Source organism: Sebastes fasciatus, chromosome 19, assembly GCF_043250625.1.
Source record: "Sebastes fasciatus isolate fSebFas1 chromosome 19, fSebFas1.pri, whole genome shotgun sequence".
In the NCBI taxonomy this organism is placed as follows: Eukaryota; Metazoa; Chordata; class Actinopteri; order Perciformes; family Sebastidae; genus Sebastes; species Sebastes fasciatus.
The window spans coordinates 23,695,206-23,711,052 of record NC_133813.1 but is presented as its reverse complement, the minus strand read 5'-3'; the positions used below and the strand labels follow the sequence as shown (position 1 = coordinate 23,711,052).

Here is a 15,847-nt window from a genome sequence, read left to right as displayed (position 1 = left end):
GTGTTGTATATTTTTTGTGCATTTAAAAGGTCTGCAAAGTTACAAAGCCCAAAGTCCACGCCAAATGGAGTTACGCCTCCTCCCCCCACAGAAACACTGCTCCTGAACTACCAGAAACGCCTTGCTTGAAGTCCTGCCTTTTCTTACGTAACGTGGTGATGTCACCAAGTAACACATCTGAATAATACCTGCCTAGCGGCTAGTTTGGCACGCCATCAAACAAAGCTAGTCAGCCCGTAGCCCAAAGAGCTTGGTTCGGCTGAATAATCACAACAGAGTGGGTGGGTAGAAGGTAACCAGCAAATTGAGAAAATTTGCAAAAACTCTTGCGAGACTCGCTGTTCCAGGACCTGTCCTAACCTTAACCATTTGAGGTCAATGCCTAACCTTAACCATCTCGCAAGAGTTTCGCAATTTGTGTGTTACCTTCTAGACACGACCGCAGGAACTCAAACAGAGCGTTTCAGACAGCCGGTCTGAGAAAAGTATAGTGTTTTTTGAACATTAAAGCATGTAAACATGTTCTAGTAGAAACCCAAAATACAAGTACGAACCTGAAAATGAGCATAATAAGTCCTCTTTAAGATTTCAGTGTTCCCAATCAGAGATTAGAAAATGTAAACAAAATAGTTTGACATTTTGGGATATACGCTTATTCGCCGAATGAGAAGATCAATACCACTCTTGTATGTCTGTCTTATATATGAAGCTACAGCCAGGAGACAGTTAGCTTAGCTTAACATAAAATCTGGAAACAGAGGGAAACAGCTAGCCTGGCTCCGTCTGAAATTGGCTTACCTGTACAAAGATGGGGAAGATAAGGATCTTGGGTGCCACTTTGACGTATCCGTAGTTTCCATGTGGAGTGTGTGAGCGGACGATGGTACAGTTCTGGTAATTGGCAAAGTTGGCATTCTGCTGTTGGTAGTTGGGTGCACCGGCGTTAGTGGAGGTGGACGCCGTCTTCGTTGTCTTGGAGTTGTTAGACCGCCGTAGGAAGCCAGTGCGGCTGGAGAGACCCCCGCCACCTCCTCCACCACCTCCACCACTACTCGTCCCCCCACCACCACCACCACCACCCTGGGGCTGTGAAGCAGAGGCCTGCCGTGTGGGGTATAACCTGGCAGCTGTGGAAGAAAAAGAAGAAGGTGAAGCAGGCGAGGGGTAAAGACACAGATTACATTTCTGGAGCTACTTGTGGTGTCAGTAATCATCACTTTCATTAAGCGCCCAGAGATCTTAAATAGTTCGACATTTTGGGTGCTGATTTGACCTCACCGCGGGGTAGCTCCAGGTGCATTTAAGCTCCAAGTGTTGCTAACATGAACGTTTTCAGGAACCAAAGTAGAATCCTTTGCTCGGTTTGTGTTTGCCTTATAGTGCTCCATAGTGTTGGACAAGACAGAGGATACACATTTGATATTCTAAGCTGTTATATTGGCCAGGTTCCAGAAACAACACAACACAGTGAGCATAAAACTGGAGCAATCGAGTGTTACTAACAAAGCAGTAAAAAGTTTGTCGTAAAGTCATTTAGGAAAACAGGATTTAAACTTTGAGCAAGTGTTTTGCATGTATTTCTAATGTACTATTTGTTAAGTGAATTTGATCGTATTTATTATGCGAATGTGCCATCAAAAATGACATTAACATTGGGCTACATCCAAAAAAAAAAGGCACCAAAGCCAAGTTAAACAAAGGCTTTCAGCCAAAACAAAAAACATTGTTCCCTACGGTCTTTAACAAAACGCTGTATAATGAGTGTGAACATGTACATGTCTTACCTAATGTTCCCTGGTTGTCTTGGTAAACAGGCCTCAATATCTGAAAGCAGAACGATATTAAATGACATTAATATTAAATAGGCTTGTTTCAGCACAATGAAAAGTGACATCTAAACTACATCTAGAAAGGAATAAAGCCAAAAGACAAATAAACAATGACATAAGATATAGCATGTCATTGTTCTATTACTAAACTGATACTACAGGGGTTGTCACGAGACTGCACATTTATGTCTACTCTATAATAAAGGTGTCATATACTTTCTTTTTCTGTGTTGCTATGCCTCAGGTTTAGGGATCAAGCTAGACATTTGCATGTGTAGTTTCTTACATGACTTTGAATTTAGTGTCTAAGACTCAGCTGAACCCAGTTTGAATCTCACTGGACTCAGCGAGGCAGTGATGGTTTCTACGTGTCATAACAAATTCCAATGAACTGAGGGAGTAAAGATAGAAAGCTGCCAACACATCACATGTTGTTCAGATTAATACAGTAGGTGAGCTGGGCGCTGGAAAGTGACACAATGTTTAAAACGTATCAATAGCTTGCTTTTCGGCCGGCTTCTCATAACAAGTTTTTCTGTAGTGTGGGATTTCCAAGCTCTTTGTTTGTGAACTAAAGTATTGTGTCAGTGTGATATGTCACCAACATGACCCATTTTCCACATTTAGCCTGTGATGGCCACCACAAAATCTCCCCAAATCCCTGCCTCCTCTTTTGTTTGGGATAGAGGTGGTGGCTGTTTGAAGGGGAGTGTTTGTTCACCATGTTGGCATGTATCTCTAATCTTTTTCCAGAGGCTGTTCAGACCACTCTACACTCTTTCACTTACAGTTACTTCTCTGAATCTACTTCAGTTATGTCCTCTAATCTAATTTTACAGTACGTTTGGGACTGCTTACTACACACACTGTCTTTTGCCATGCGCTATAATAACTGAACCTCAACCTGAGAAGCATTCACAGATGAAGATGGACACTACGTGAGACACACACGGACACATACACAACACACACACACAGCTCCAAGTTATAGAAAGAGAAAGAAATAACACAATTTAAGTGAATATCAACTCTACATATGACAGCAAAAGGATTTAGTTGGTTAGAAATGTTTTGGAGGTAATTATTTAGACACTACAAGCTTAACCTAGATCACAATCAATAAAAGACAGAGGGATGTGCTGCAGGGAGAGTCTTGAATCTTTTGGTTCAACGTGTTTGTTAGCCTGAGGTTGTTAATGGGGTTAGTATCATTTATTAGTCATTATCATTTGTTAGTTTAGTTTTGTTAGCTGAGGAATTCAGTTCAGTCTTTTTGATTTAATGAGTTTGCTTTATTTTGTTTTTATGATCAAAGCTTTTTTACCTCATATACATGATGTCACTGGATGGAAAAAATAAGTACATGCTGTATAAAATGTCATAAACATGTCATACTGTGCATGTATGTGCATGTTATACTGAAACTGCATATTGTGAAATGTTTTTTTTTGCTATTTTTGTTTAACTCTTTCTCTATTTGTTTAAAATACTGATGTATGATCCACGATATGGAGGAAGGAACGTGCCAAAATCAAACATAAATAAATAATTAAATGACTCGATAAATAAATAAAATGTCATTAAATATAGCAAAAATAATATTAAAGATAATAAAATGTGACATAAATTTATATTTGTTTTAATTTGCTTCTTCATTTATCTTTGTATTAATTCCCTTATTTATTCACTCTTCTGTTTAATTTTCTCTTTTATTTCTTTATTTTTTTTTTTATTTATTTCTTTATTTACTTTTTATTTTTGCATTTATCTTTCATTTTGGCAGGTTCCCTCCTCCATACCACAGCACACAGATGATTTAATTATTCTATGATAACTGAAGGATAAATTATGTCAGATACGCATTGTTTTCCTAATATCCACTGTGCTTAGTTGGTGAAATGTAATGAAAGAAATATTGCCAAAGCTTCACATAGTACAGGCACACAATATATTATTAACAGCTACATATTATATTGTATGTTATTGTCTGCTCTTGCTTTTCAGTCTATTACCCCATATCTACATTACACTGACCTGTATGAAGTGCATGCAGTGTGATCAGAACATGTCTTAAAGCACAGATCAGTGAGATGGCAGTAACCCAAATGGCCCAGACATACTGTATAACACAGTCCTTCTATCTATCAGCACCGGGGATGAAAGGTAAGGAGACATATCTAGGATGAGCCACCATATGACCGTGGTGAGGATGGGGAGGACGAAGGAGATGATGAAAATGCAGTCCACCACCAGTCTGTGGTACCTGGCTTCCAGGGTTGATGGGGGCCAGGATGATGTAGTTGTCCCCGTTTGACGCCTTCACCCTGGTGCCCTTCAGCGTGGCAGTGTGGGGGTGGTGGAGGTGTCGCGGTTTCCCATCCAGCTCCTCGGCGGACCCTCCCTGGGCCCCCCACCCCATAGTCCCCATGCCTACGCCGCTGCTATTTCCGGCGTCGGTGCCGTTGACCAGCAGCCGACGGGTGGCGGTGGCACGGTGGTGGGCTGGGAGAGGCGGCACAGCTGGGGGGGTTTTGCTGGTTCCGACATCTGGCATACGCCTGCGAGTGGGGGGAGAGGGGGCGTCGTAGTTTGAGGCGGACGGCTTGTAGGAGGGCCGATGGATGAGGCCCTCGAAATTCGGCTTAGCTGACGGGCCCGTGCGCCACACCACCAGTATGATTTCATTGGCACTGTTTCTACAACGAGAAAGAATGAGAGTTAGTGTATATATTTAGTTAAACTGACAATCAACTACTGTAGGGCTGTGTACTGGCAAGGATCTGGCGATACGATACGTATCATGATACAGGGGTTACGATTCAATGTATCACAATACTGTATGCTATATATTGCGATTTTTTTAATCTGATTTTAGGAAAGCTGTCCGAGTATAAAGAACACACCGCCATATGAATAAAATGAGTAAAATTGTTTTTATCAGTCCCTGTAACATCCAACATCATAGCACTACTGAGAGAGGACACATATACTGAGAGGGCTCCAATCTTTGCAAATGATATAAAGCATTGGTTCTCAAACTGTGGGGCGCGCCCCCCCCCTAGTGGGGCGCAGAGACATGACAGGTGGGGCGCACATGACTAGGGGGGAAATGTGATGCAGAATAAATGTTTTGACGTTGGACTCTTTTTTACTACGAAACAGTGAACACATCGGCTCTTTATAAATCCGTGGAAGCAGTGGTGTTTAAGGTTTACAGAATGGACAGATATTTGACGGGGACAAAAAGAAAAACAGACAACGCTTTGGAGACTAACAAGATACCGCGTTCATAGGACGGTGATCAAAAGAAAATCTGACTGAGTAAGGCTGCATCCAGTAGTTCGGAGCTTCATTCACAACGTTGTTATTCAAATTATTATCATTAATAGCCTGACTTACAGAAACATTACCTTCCACCTTCTCTTCCCTCTCTCTCAAACTCACACAGAGCGAGCGACACAGCGCTCTGTCCCTCTCTGTAATTGCCTCGGTCAAAAAATATACTGTAGATGTGATAATTTCCAAAATTCACATGTTTTTAATCAAACAAATTATTCTGCTTCAGTCCATATTTTCTGGCGTTTAGAGTTTCACTGTGGTGAAAAACTCTCCCGCATGCACCTGTATTAGCGGAGCGGTCTAGCAGCAATCTAACAGCACCATAAATTCTATTTATATAAATATAAATAATAATGAAGGCGGTGGGAGATGAGGAGAGAGCAGTGTGTATTTCATGTCTGAAAGGTCTGGCAGCTGACAGTATGATCCCAGTCACATCAATAAAAAACGAACTGAAAGAAACGTTTGTTTCTTACTACTGTAAGACTGGTTTGGGCAAACGAAAATATTTCTTCCTCCAAAGGGGGAATGACAGAAAAACTTTGAGAACCACAGATATAAAGTATTGACTATGTTCATTTTTGCATATAAAATATTAATTAAAAATTGATTTTGAGAATCGATACAGTATCACAAAACATAATATCGCGATACTCAATTTTCTTACACAGCTACAATCAACTGTACACGTATCTGTAAATTACTTCTGTAAATCATTTCAAGTAGAATTCAAAACTTTGTAAAATATTTGCAGGAATTTTTATTATTGTATTTGCATGTTTATGATAGAATAATTTAATAAAATCAATAGTACAGAGAGAAATTGATGTAAATCTATTATGTTATTCAAATTTAATCATAAAAGTATATATGGGAAATCTCAACGAGGAAAGAAAAGGGTATTAAACACTTAACAATATGAATAAGATTATGGTGTTGACTCCTGATAATTCACTGACGTCACAACATCAGATCGTACAGTAATTCAATAAAAGCTTCAGTTAAATGAATGTAATGTGACTCCTACCTCATCTCACTGTAAACTAAATTCTTATTGATCTGCAATCTCAACCTTTGAATTGAATGATCTTTATACACTATAGATCTTCAGATCAGATATCGTCAGATAATCATTACAAATCATTGGTTCCGAGTCCTGAATAAGCCTGTGAAAAGGAGATGTTGGTGTCAATCAGCCCATAATCCCTCTGGTATATTGGACTCATTACCTGATAGCATGGGCTAAGTCCACACATTTCCACTGCTCCACTGGCTGACCATTTAGCTGCAGGAGTGTGTCCAGCTGCTGCAGACCTGCCTGATCCGCTGGACCTCCTGCCAGAGTGAAGAGACAGAAAAAGTTCAGATCATTACACACTCTTAAGTGCCATTCATGCTATCCAGGGCTACAGCTCCTTTGTGAATTAGGGCTTCTTCCTTCAGTAGCTACTGAATGGCAAATTACCATACAGATGAAGCAATGAAATAATGATCAGATTTAAGATGCTCTGTTGTTTTCTGAGGTGAAATTCAGTTGGTGTTCCCTTTCATCTCTCCGCAGGGACAGTAACGACGTGATCAGCTCGAGATTCAGCATCTTGTTCAAAGACATGGCAGCAGGGCGGACGCCTGCCAACATGGGGGGTTTGACTCCAAGTTGTCCGTTTGACAGAAAAGGCTCCCTATTAAGTCCAACACCCTGCTGACTGAGCCGATGCTAATGGTAATCCTCCAAGCTGCGATCAGTGAAAATATAAAAATGAATTGGCCACAGGTGACGTGAAACTTTCATGAGATGCCAAATTCAGGTCAATCGATGTGAAACGAAAGCGACCTTTGCAGTAATATAATCCATTACCATATTGCTTACATAGTCTGGTAAAAAAAGACAGGAAAAAAAATCAATAAATTCTGACCTTAAGAAGCAGTTCAGCCACCTGCTTTGACACCGTATAGTTTATATGTCGCATCACAGTTAAAGGATAACTTCGGTATTTTTCAACCTGGACCCTATTTTCCCATGTTCTTGTGTCTAAGTGAGTAATGGGGACAATATATTTGGAAATTGATCCAGTATTGAGAGAGTACGCTGCAACCCCCGCAGCCGCTAAATGAGCTGTAATGTAATCATTTGGGGCAACCTGGCACCGTCACTTTTTTGCCACGGACAGGCTCAGATTGTTATTACAAGTTGTCTGACACCATTATGGAAAGGACCCTAGGGAGAAATCAAATGTTTTTCTTACATTACAGCTTGTTTAGAGGCTGGCGGCTGCAGCGTTATCCCTCAATACCGGATCAATTTCCAAAAAGTATTGTCCCCGTTAGTCACTTAAGACACAAAAACATGGGAAAATAGGCTCCAGGATGAAAAATAGTAAAGTTATCCTTTAAGTTCATGTCATAAATATTATAATAACTAACAATTCTACTGTTGGCAGTCCTGAGAGTCAGACAGTATTACAATCCAATCTACTTTGGCAAAGTAACTTGTTTATGGCTGCTTTTAAATTTATAAATGTATGATTTCGGGTGTTGTTTGGAGAATAAGAACACTTCCAAGTTGCAATGAGAAATGCTGACTAAAATTTAAAGAAAGATTTTTCCACCTTCCAGCTTTTTACGGCCGAAAAGACAGTAAGCAACTCAAATTGTAATCAACAACCTCTCACTGGAAAGTTGAGTTTCATTCACACAGACATGTGCGTGCAAAACTTACCCGGATCAACAGCCTGCACCCTCACAGGGGAATCCGAGCAGATGGTGAAGCCATATCCATCCTTTCCTCGAAGGATGGTCACCTGCAGAACACACACGCACACAAACACACAGTCATTTTGTGATAGGAAGATCGGAGCTCTTTCTCTCTCTCCACTGTACCTGAGGAACCAAAAGTAGCATGCTGGCAGAATAATCAACTTCCTTCCTTCTGGACGATTGAGTAGATTTGTATTCTGCTTCTACTTCCTATTAAAACTGTCTTGACAGCAGTTTCCCAGTGAACCCAATTAGCTGCGTAAGTGGGGAAAAACAACTCCAATAGACGGAGGAAAGGCGTTCTTTGTCCAGCAGTTGCGGAATATACCCAATCTACCAAAAGCACATTGCTTATTTATTCAGACCTATAATTTATTTGTAATAGTGTACAGTTGGTGCACAAAAAAAAACACTAAATATGCTGTGAAAACAAACACAAAGTCTCTTTCGCACAAAAACACACACATTTTCCAACTATATAGAAACATTTTTTTGTCATGGACACAATCATTATTTATGAAATAGTTCTAAGTGCAACTGATACTAACTGAGAAGAGTAATTTTCCAAGTTACTCCGACTGAGACCAAAACAGCAGAAATACACACAGCAAGTAACTGTGTATTATGAAACATTAAGTAAAATGTAATCAGTCATGACGTTGCTAAAAAAAAAAAAAGTTTTTATGACTTTTTAGTCCATGTCAGAATATTTCCTTATTATAAGTGAACAGCTTCACACAGGAGAGTTAAGGATTGTAAAGCCTTTCTAAAGTACCATATCTCATGTTGTGAATATAATGTGGATGTGGATAATATGCAAGCCTCGGAAATAGAGCTTGAATCCAGTTTTATGTTATGTTTATGTAATTGTGTTGACATTATCCGCTTTGACTCTGCAATTCAAATTATAATATAATTCTAAATGTGTTTATAAAGCCTAACGATCTCATCATTAATTTAAATTGGTCATTGATGCTATTGTGTAACACTACGATATCAATATGAACATCTCAAACTGCAAAACCACTTAAATTACACACCAATTGGAGGTTAATTTGTTTCTGCATATACAGTAATAAGGTCAACGGGTGTAACCAGGCATGTCGTGGCTGGCTTACTCAGTACTTACTAACTTACTTACTTATTTAGATGCGCGTCAGGCCCTTGGAAGAGAGCGTGTCTTTAGACAGCTTGCTGATATATTGGCAGAGACAGATGAATGGGGCCTTATATAGTATCATTGGGGCGTTAACTATGCTAATTTAATATTCTCATGAACGTGCTCTCATTTACGCACAGGTGGCATTCATCATGTTTACGCAGGTCGTTTAGGAGCGTTTGCTGAATGTTATGTGGCACAGTCGTACGAGCCCACGGTATGAAAAAAAAACTAAAAGAAAGTTAAGACAAAAATACAAAAATGTTCTTGCATGAGGCCCAGTGTTCATCTGTTCATGTCCAGCGTGTCCACACATACAGACACAGAGACAATACTGATGACTCTTTCCCATTGTCTCTCTTTCTCTTTGACCCCGCATCGCAAACATTACACACTACCTGCACCCGAAAGTCTGAGCCAAAGTCAACAAAGTTCCATCCAAAACATCTCACTTTCCAACTCATTTGCTGACAACCAGGGGCCCAAAACACACAGACACCCCCACCCCCTAATTTCTTTTTCATGTCTTTTTTTCTTTCTCTAGCAGAAGAGAAAATGTATAATCTGCTAAACTACAGTCTACCCACGAGCAAGATGCAGCGACTTGCAGAAATATGCTGATTATTCAGGGGCCTGAAGCTTGTGATGACCCTAAAATGTCGGGTACGATTGCAGTTTCTTTATACTCCGATGATTTTATGTGCTCTATGTCACAGTGTTTGGGGCCACTATTCCTTTACCATATTTCCCTCCCCTTCAGTCCCTCGGATTTCTCTCCGTTTCGTCTCCAAACTGACACTGCTAGAAAAATAATTGTCATGCTACAGAGAAAGACAGCTGACTTTGTTACCTGCTGTTTAAAAGAAATTAGGTTTGTCATCTGTTTACGTTTGCACGTCGCCTCCTTGACGTGTCTGAAACTTGATTAACTGTGTTATATTTGCTAAGATTGATGCCCCGCGCTGTGTTTATATTTCTGTATGAAGACAGACAGATATAACCTAATCATCCTCGAGGCTGGTTATGTGACAAAAATAGAGAAACGACAGAATGAGGTATACAGAAAGTGACTGTAGGTGAGGACAGATGGAAAAGATGATAAACCAGGATAGAGCAGATAAAAGAGATTAAACAGTTGTGAAAGAGGGCAGCGGGACTTGAGACAGCAGATGACAACGACAAATAGAAGACCAGATGGTATGAAAAAAACATTTCACTGGAATTAAGTTAGACTAACAACAGTCAGAACATTTTGAAAGATGAGTTTGGAAATTAATACATGAGAGAAAATATTGAAAAGCAAAGACTGCGGCTCACAACTAACTCATCAATCATCCATCTGCCTATGTGTCGATGTGTTTTTATCAAAAGCTGTTTCAGACATTGTGTCCTTTTTTTAGTGCAGCTGCCTAATTTGGACCGATTCATCTAAACTCCAGAGCCCTTTACAGCGTTAATTAAATTTGTAAGCTCAGTTGAGTCCAACCACTTGGACTCCTCTGGCCTGCCTGGGAGAGGCAGTCCCATGCCCCCTTTTTCCACTTCTAAATGAAAGCAGAGGGATTATTTTCAAACTGGGAGAGAGAAAAGAGAGAGAGACATAGCTTGGGAATAATGCGAGAAATCAGTATGAATGTTCTTTAAAGTGAGTGTTTCTTTTTTTTACAGTGCATCAATTCCAAGATGTGTTACTGAAAATGAATGATGATAAATTAATGGGGAAAGTTCCCCGTACACATTAAATATTTAAGCTGTATGAGCAGGGCCTTATTGAATGATGAATTAATAATTCAATCAAAGGGACTGTGGAAGACTAGACTAAGATTTTAACTTTCTTGTAATGAATTTAGATGTACACCAAAGGAGGAAAACCCTGCAGCCCGTATGTGAACAGTACAGTATGTGTTCATCGTGCATGTGAGACAGCTTTCCCCCTTTTTTACATTCATGCCGCGGTGCTCCACCGTCCTGTCAGACATGACTGCATGAAGCTGGGAGCAGAAATCCCGACTGTCTGTAATGATCCGATGATTACAGTACATGTCGTGCAGCAGAGGTAACATTAACTGCATACATGTCAGCATGAACTAAATGAAATCTACCACCCACACACATTATAGACAATGTTATCCAGTGAGTATGTTTGAGATTAGGACAGCACATCACGCACCCACACACAACACAATTGTCATGCTGTATTTTTGTAATCCCATTTTTTTTATTGTATATTTATGTTCTGCTCCACTCCAATCAATGAAATTATAATCTGTTTCATTAAATTTGATTTCCTAATTGTTCTAACGTGCAATTCAGATGTGCAACAAAGTGGTTTATGTAAGGAGAGTGGCATCACTTCAAATCATAGCAAATATTTTCCTCCTCTCCTCCACTCCGGCTATCCTTCTCTCACTACGTGAACATAAATAATGTAGAGGATAGAAAGCTTGTTCTACTCTCTCAAGAAACACACATCCCTTACAGCCAATTATTCCTTTCCGGGTGTGTTGGACATGCACTTCAAAGTGCATTTTTTTTCCGTACAGTAGTGGCAAAATATCAGGATTTGTTAGTAGTGTGCAAACAAAGACATTACCACATCAGTTGGTTGCATATTGCTTTTGTTTTAGACAGTTTGACAGCTGACTACAGAGTTGCAGCTTTATAAATTCCGGAATTTAATTGATCTTTTGCGAATTAATTATGAAAGCACTGATGAGAGATTGTAACTGTCAAGCTTTTCTTTCATTCTCTCACTCACAATCACAGGTAGATACCAGATGCATCCCCCCTTTCTCTTCCTCCCCTCCCCTTACTCTCTGTAACGCAGACACACCTGAGGCAGCCTACAACCGATGCAGAGGCGGCACAGCCCGTGGATGGTGTGCACCACACCTCCACCTCCTCCTCCTCCTCCTCCACCGTTCAAGTCTGCAGCCAGCACACACACACTGCGACGGTGACTCTCCACCTGGGCGGCCCTCCTGCAGCCCGAGTATCTCCACAGCCTCCTTTGAGCGGCCGAGTGTGTGCTCCTGGGGCTGTGCTCCGGTTGCTCGTTGGTCTTAAGGGTGTTATGAATCATCTTCAACAGTGACGGCTGCCCAAAGAGCTGCTGGGGTGGCTCCAGTGTTCAAAATATCCAGTTTCCAGGTGACAGTCCAGTTGAGTTGTGGCTCTAGATAATAATGTCGCGTCTCACCTTGCTGGAGAATAGACAGGAGTCTGTCAAGTAGAACAAAAATGTGTCCTTGGAGACTTGTTTCAGCCAAACTGGCCCCTTCCTGCAAATGAGTCTTGATTCAATTTTCTTGGTAACAGTCCTTTCTGCAAAATTGGCGTCAATTTGCCACTGACCTCCAGCTGCACTTTTATCCATTCAAGGTTCCTCAGTAATGACTCCCGTCATCAATGCACATTCCTATAGGCAAGCTTTTATGAGTCCGTACCTGCCATTTCATCCACAACTTCACGTCTTCCTCTCGTAAAAACTCCCGTTCGATCCTCCTTTCTTCTTCTCTCACTTCAACTTGTCTTCACTCGTCTCGCTCTATCCCGTTAACACGCTGCCCAGTCTTCTCGCTCTGTGGTGTTGTGAACAGCAGCAGTTGCAGTAGCCCCTAAGATCAGCTGTGTGAGAGTGCGCGGCGGCGTCATGTAGGCGAGACTGGCGCTGGCTCGGCCTGCTCGGGCCACACTGTAGCTCCTGGCAGGGGCGCTCATGGGAACTCTTCAACAGCAGAAGAATAGGAGGAAGTGGCTTCCACCGCCACCCCCCCACCCCCCTCCATACACATACACACACATGCACTTACGCATACCTCGCCACCGCACAGCCAGGACAGCTTTGTGTGTCTGCCCCCGATAAGGCCAGTTCGCTTCCTGAGTCCACACTATGAAACCGTGAGAGGTGCTATAGCTCTCAGTCTTTTGCAAATACACACTGAGGTGACTAATGTAGGTGGCACGAGAGAGACCAGGAGAAAAGGCAGGATTTTTATAGGAGCGGTTGGGCACGAATGAGTCTGCAAACTTATTACAGTGGACTTCAACTCCAGACCATGTTTGCACTGTAAACGGAAACGTTTCTGCCTGCTTACGACTTTTGCGTCCAACAACTTTTAACAACCACCTTTCCCAACAAAAGAGAATGACAGCAGCATTGTTTGGGCACACACATGCCTCAATCAGACCTCACACCTCATCCGAATCTTTCCACCTTAGCTCCCACACTCCCCAACCTCCATCCAGACATTATGCTTGTTTGTTATGTTTTCAACTTCCATATTTCCTCTGCTTTTCCTCTCAGCTGCTCCCCCCTCACCCCCAACCGCACCGGTACGGAAATTCACAGGTCTGCAACCTCTGACAATCTCCCCCTGCACTTCCAGTTATCCAAACATTACTCTTATTTTTGTTTTCAATATCCATATGCCTGGGAAAGAGGTGCAGAAAAATAACAACAAACAGCAGTGCAAGAAAAAAAGCCTGTTTAATTACCGCTAAAACAGTGGCCAGTCTAACCCCTAGCAACCCCATTAATTCCCTGCTTTTTCCTTTTTGGCGTTTGGATGTCTGGCTCATGGAATGAAACATGGACAGAGAAGTGACGGAGAAAAGGAGAGGGGTGAAAAGAGGAGCGATGCTGCACTAGGCTCTACAATGCTAATAAAGTGGCAGAAAAGGCCGTTGTCTTAAGATCCCTTCATGCCAGTAGTAATGGCAGCTTTTCCCTGTTTGCCTTTTCAAAAGGGCGAGAGTTACCCGTCAAGCACACAAAAAACACTTTCTCTCTCTTTCATGCTGCGCTGTTCACCTCTAAATAGGCAGAAGGACGGATTAGAGGGAGAGAAGAAAGGGAGAGAAGAAAGCATGTCTTAGGGAGAGGAGTGAAAGAAGCTTGTCTAGGAGCCAGACGAGGCCAATCTGGTGTTTAGTAGTGTGGGATCTCTCTCGCTCTCCCTCTGTCGCTCTCTCTCTTTCTGACCTGAATAGACAGCTATCAAAGGAGGAGGCGTCTTCCAAGCCAGTGAATGCACAAGTTCAGGGTCACAGCTCAGGTTAAAATCCAAACTGTGGAAGCTCAGCATACAGTATGGATTCATGCTACAGTTGCAACATTTTGAGATGACTATAAACCTAACAGAGCAGCCCCATGGCTAATGGCAAATGAAGTTCAGCGCTACATAAATCGAGTGATGAGTCAAATCAATTAAAATGTTGAAATGCACGGTTTAGTGCACAAGTACTTTATAGGTCAGTGCTAAAACTAATACGACTAACAAGAGAGTAGAAATATAAACAGTAAAACAGTGGGAGGCTAATGCACAGAAATTGGTAAGATCGAAGAATCTACAGATCGGCTCTGTGAGGATCGCTTAGACACAGCGACGCTTTGAACTAAATGCTGATGTCAGCATGCTAACATGCTCACAAAGACAATGCTAACATCTGCTAAACATCGGCAGTTTAACATGTTAGCATACTAACATTTGCTAATTAGCACTGAAGTACAGCTGAGGCTGATGGGAACTACATTACCTTTCGCCCTGGTTCCCTCGACAAAAAGCCAATGGGATTTTTCCATTGGGTTTTGGATTATTGCAGAAAATAAGCTGTGTGGCAAATAAACGTTTATGATACTTACAAGTTAGCCTATAAACAAACTACAGCACGGTCACATGTCGTCGAACACGAGTATACACTACTAAGGCGGACAAGTCGGCGCGATGACGTTGTGTAGTCTCATTTGGCCACTTGTTAGCAACCTCCTTCTTTAAGATATATAAAAGCTTCAAAATTCACGAGTGAGATAAATCCTGACGTATCTTATAACGTAGAACAAAACGTTAGAATCTCTACAGCTTGTGTTTAACCACAGACTTTATTTCCAGCATCTAACTAAAAACCCATTTAAAAAAAGCCACTGACTTTCGGGAACCTCGTAGCTCATTTCCGGGTTTTAGGACTCATTCCTGCGCCACTCTATTTGGTCTTAAATCCAAGTATTGGATACAAATACAGGGCGCTCGATAAAAAAGTCAGGAGATCATCAACGTGAGTACAATTCTAAGGGTGACATTAATGTCTGTAATCTCATCCAATAGTTATGTAGAGATTTCATTCTGAACCACCACATGTTTAACCTTGTGACAGTGCTTGAGGAAAAGTCAGGGTGTCATCAAAGTCATTAAGATTTATCCCCAAAAAGATTCGTGGCAAGTCAGTGAATATTTGTTGAGATATTTCAGCCTGGATCTCAGAGCCATGTTGCTAGCAATTTTCAACCTGGGTAGGACAAAGGTATTTATAAAGCCTCTAATTCACCCATGCATACACACACTCCCACATCAGTGGCAGTGGACCTGCAATGCAAGGCACTTGCTTGCTCATCTGGAGCAATTTGGTGTTGAGCGTCTTGCTCAAGGACATGTGGACAGGAGGTGGGAGGGATCAAACCAAGCTAAGGTTAAATTAATGACTCACTCTCCCACCTGAGTCACACACAGTTCGTACAATATAATAAACACTCTGAAACTTTAGCTATGTGCATCCCATCTCTGTATGTGGTTTGGGCTGCACCTTCTTTCAAATTAAAAGACGGTGCAGAGCAGCGAGGGGCAAGGATAAGCGCTCAAACATCCTGCATCTAGCAGAGAACATACGAAGGTTATGAGCAGCCAGGGCCCAGGGGTCTAAAATACTCACAAAGGAAAACGTTCTGGTAATAAAAACCAACCATTCTTCATTTGTTCTGAGACGCCGG

The 15,847-nt window shown here is 41.6% G+C and overlaps 1 protein-coding gene across 6 annotated transcripts in view; it reads right to left on the bottom strand.

Moving 5' to 3' along the window:
* The window catches only part of rgs3a (regulator of G protein signaling 3a), a 187,640-nt gene that overhangs the window by 114,877 nt on the left and 56,916 nt on the right, over positions 1-15,847 (bottom strand). For 5 of the 6 annotated variants that reach the window (XM_074617362.1, XM_074617364.1, XM_074617363.1 and 2 more), the window contains 5 exons: positions 7,888-7,969; positions 6,398-6,503; positions 4,093-4,525; positions 1,785-1,824; positions 799-1,127 (listed from right to left, as the gene is read on the bottom strand). In XM_074617362.1, coding sequence (XP_074473463.1) covers positions 799-1,127; positions 1,785-1,824; positions 4,093-4,525; positions 6,398-6,503; positions 7,888-7,969 — 990 coding nt within the window. Of the gene's footprint in view, positions 1-798; positions 1,128-1,784; positions 1,825-4,092; positions 4,526-6,397; positions 6,504-7,887; positions 7,970-11,917; positions 12,775-15,847 lie in introns of those variants that run through there. The other variant, XM_074617365.1, reaches the window with a different exon arrangement.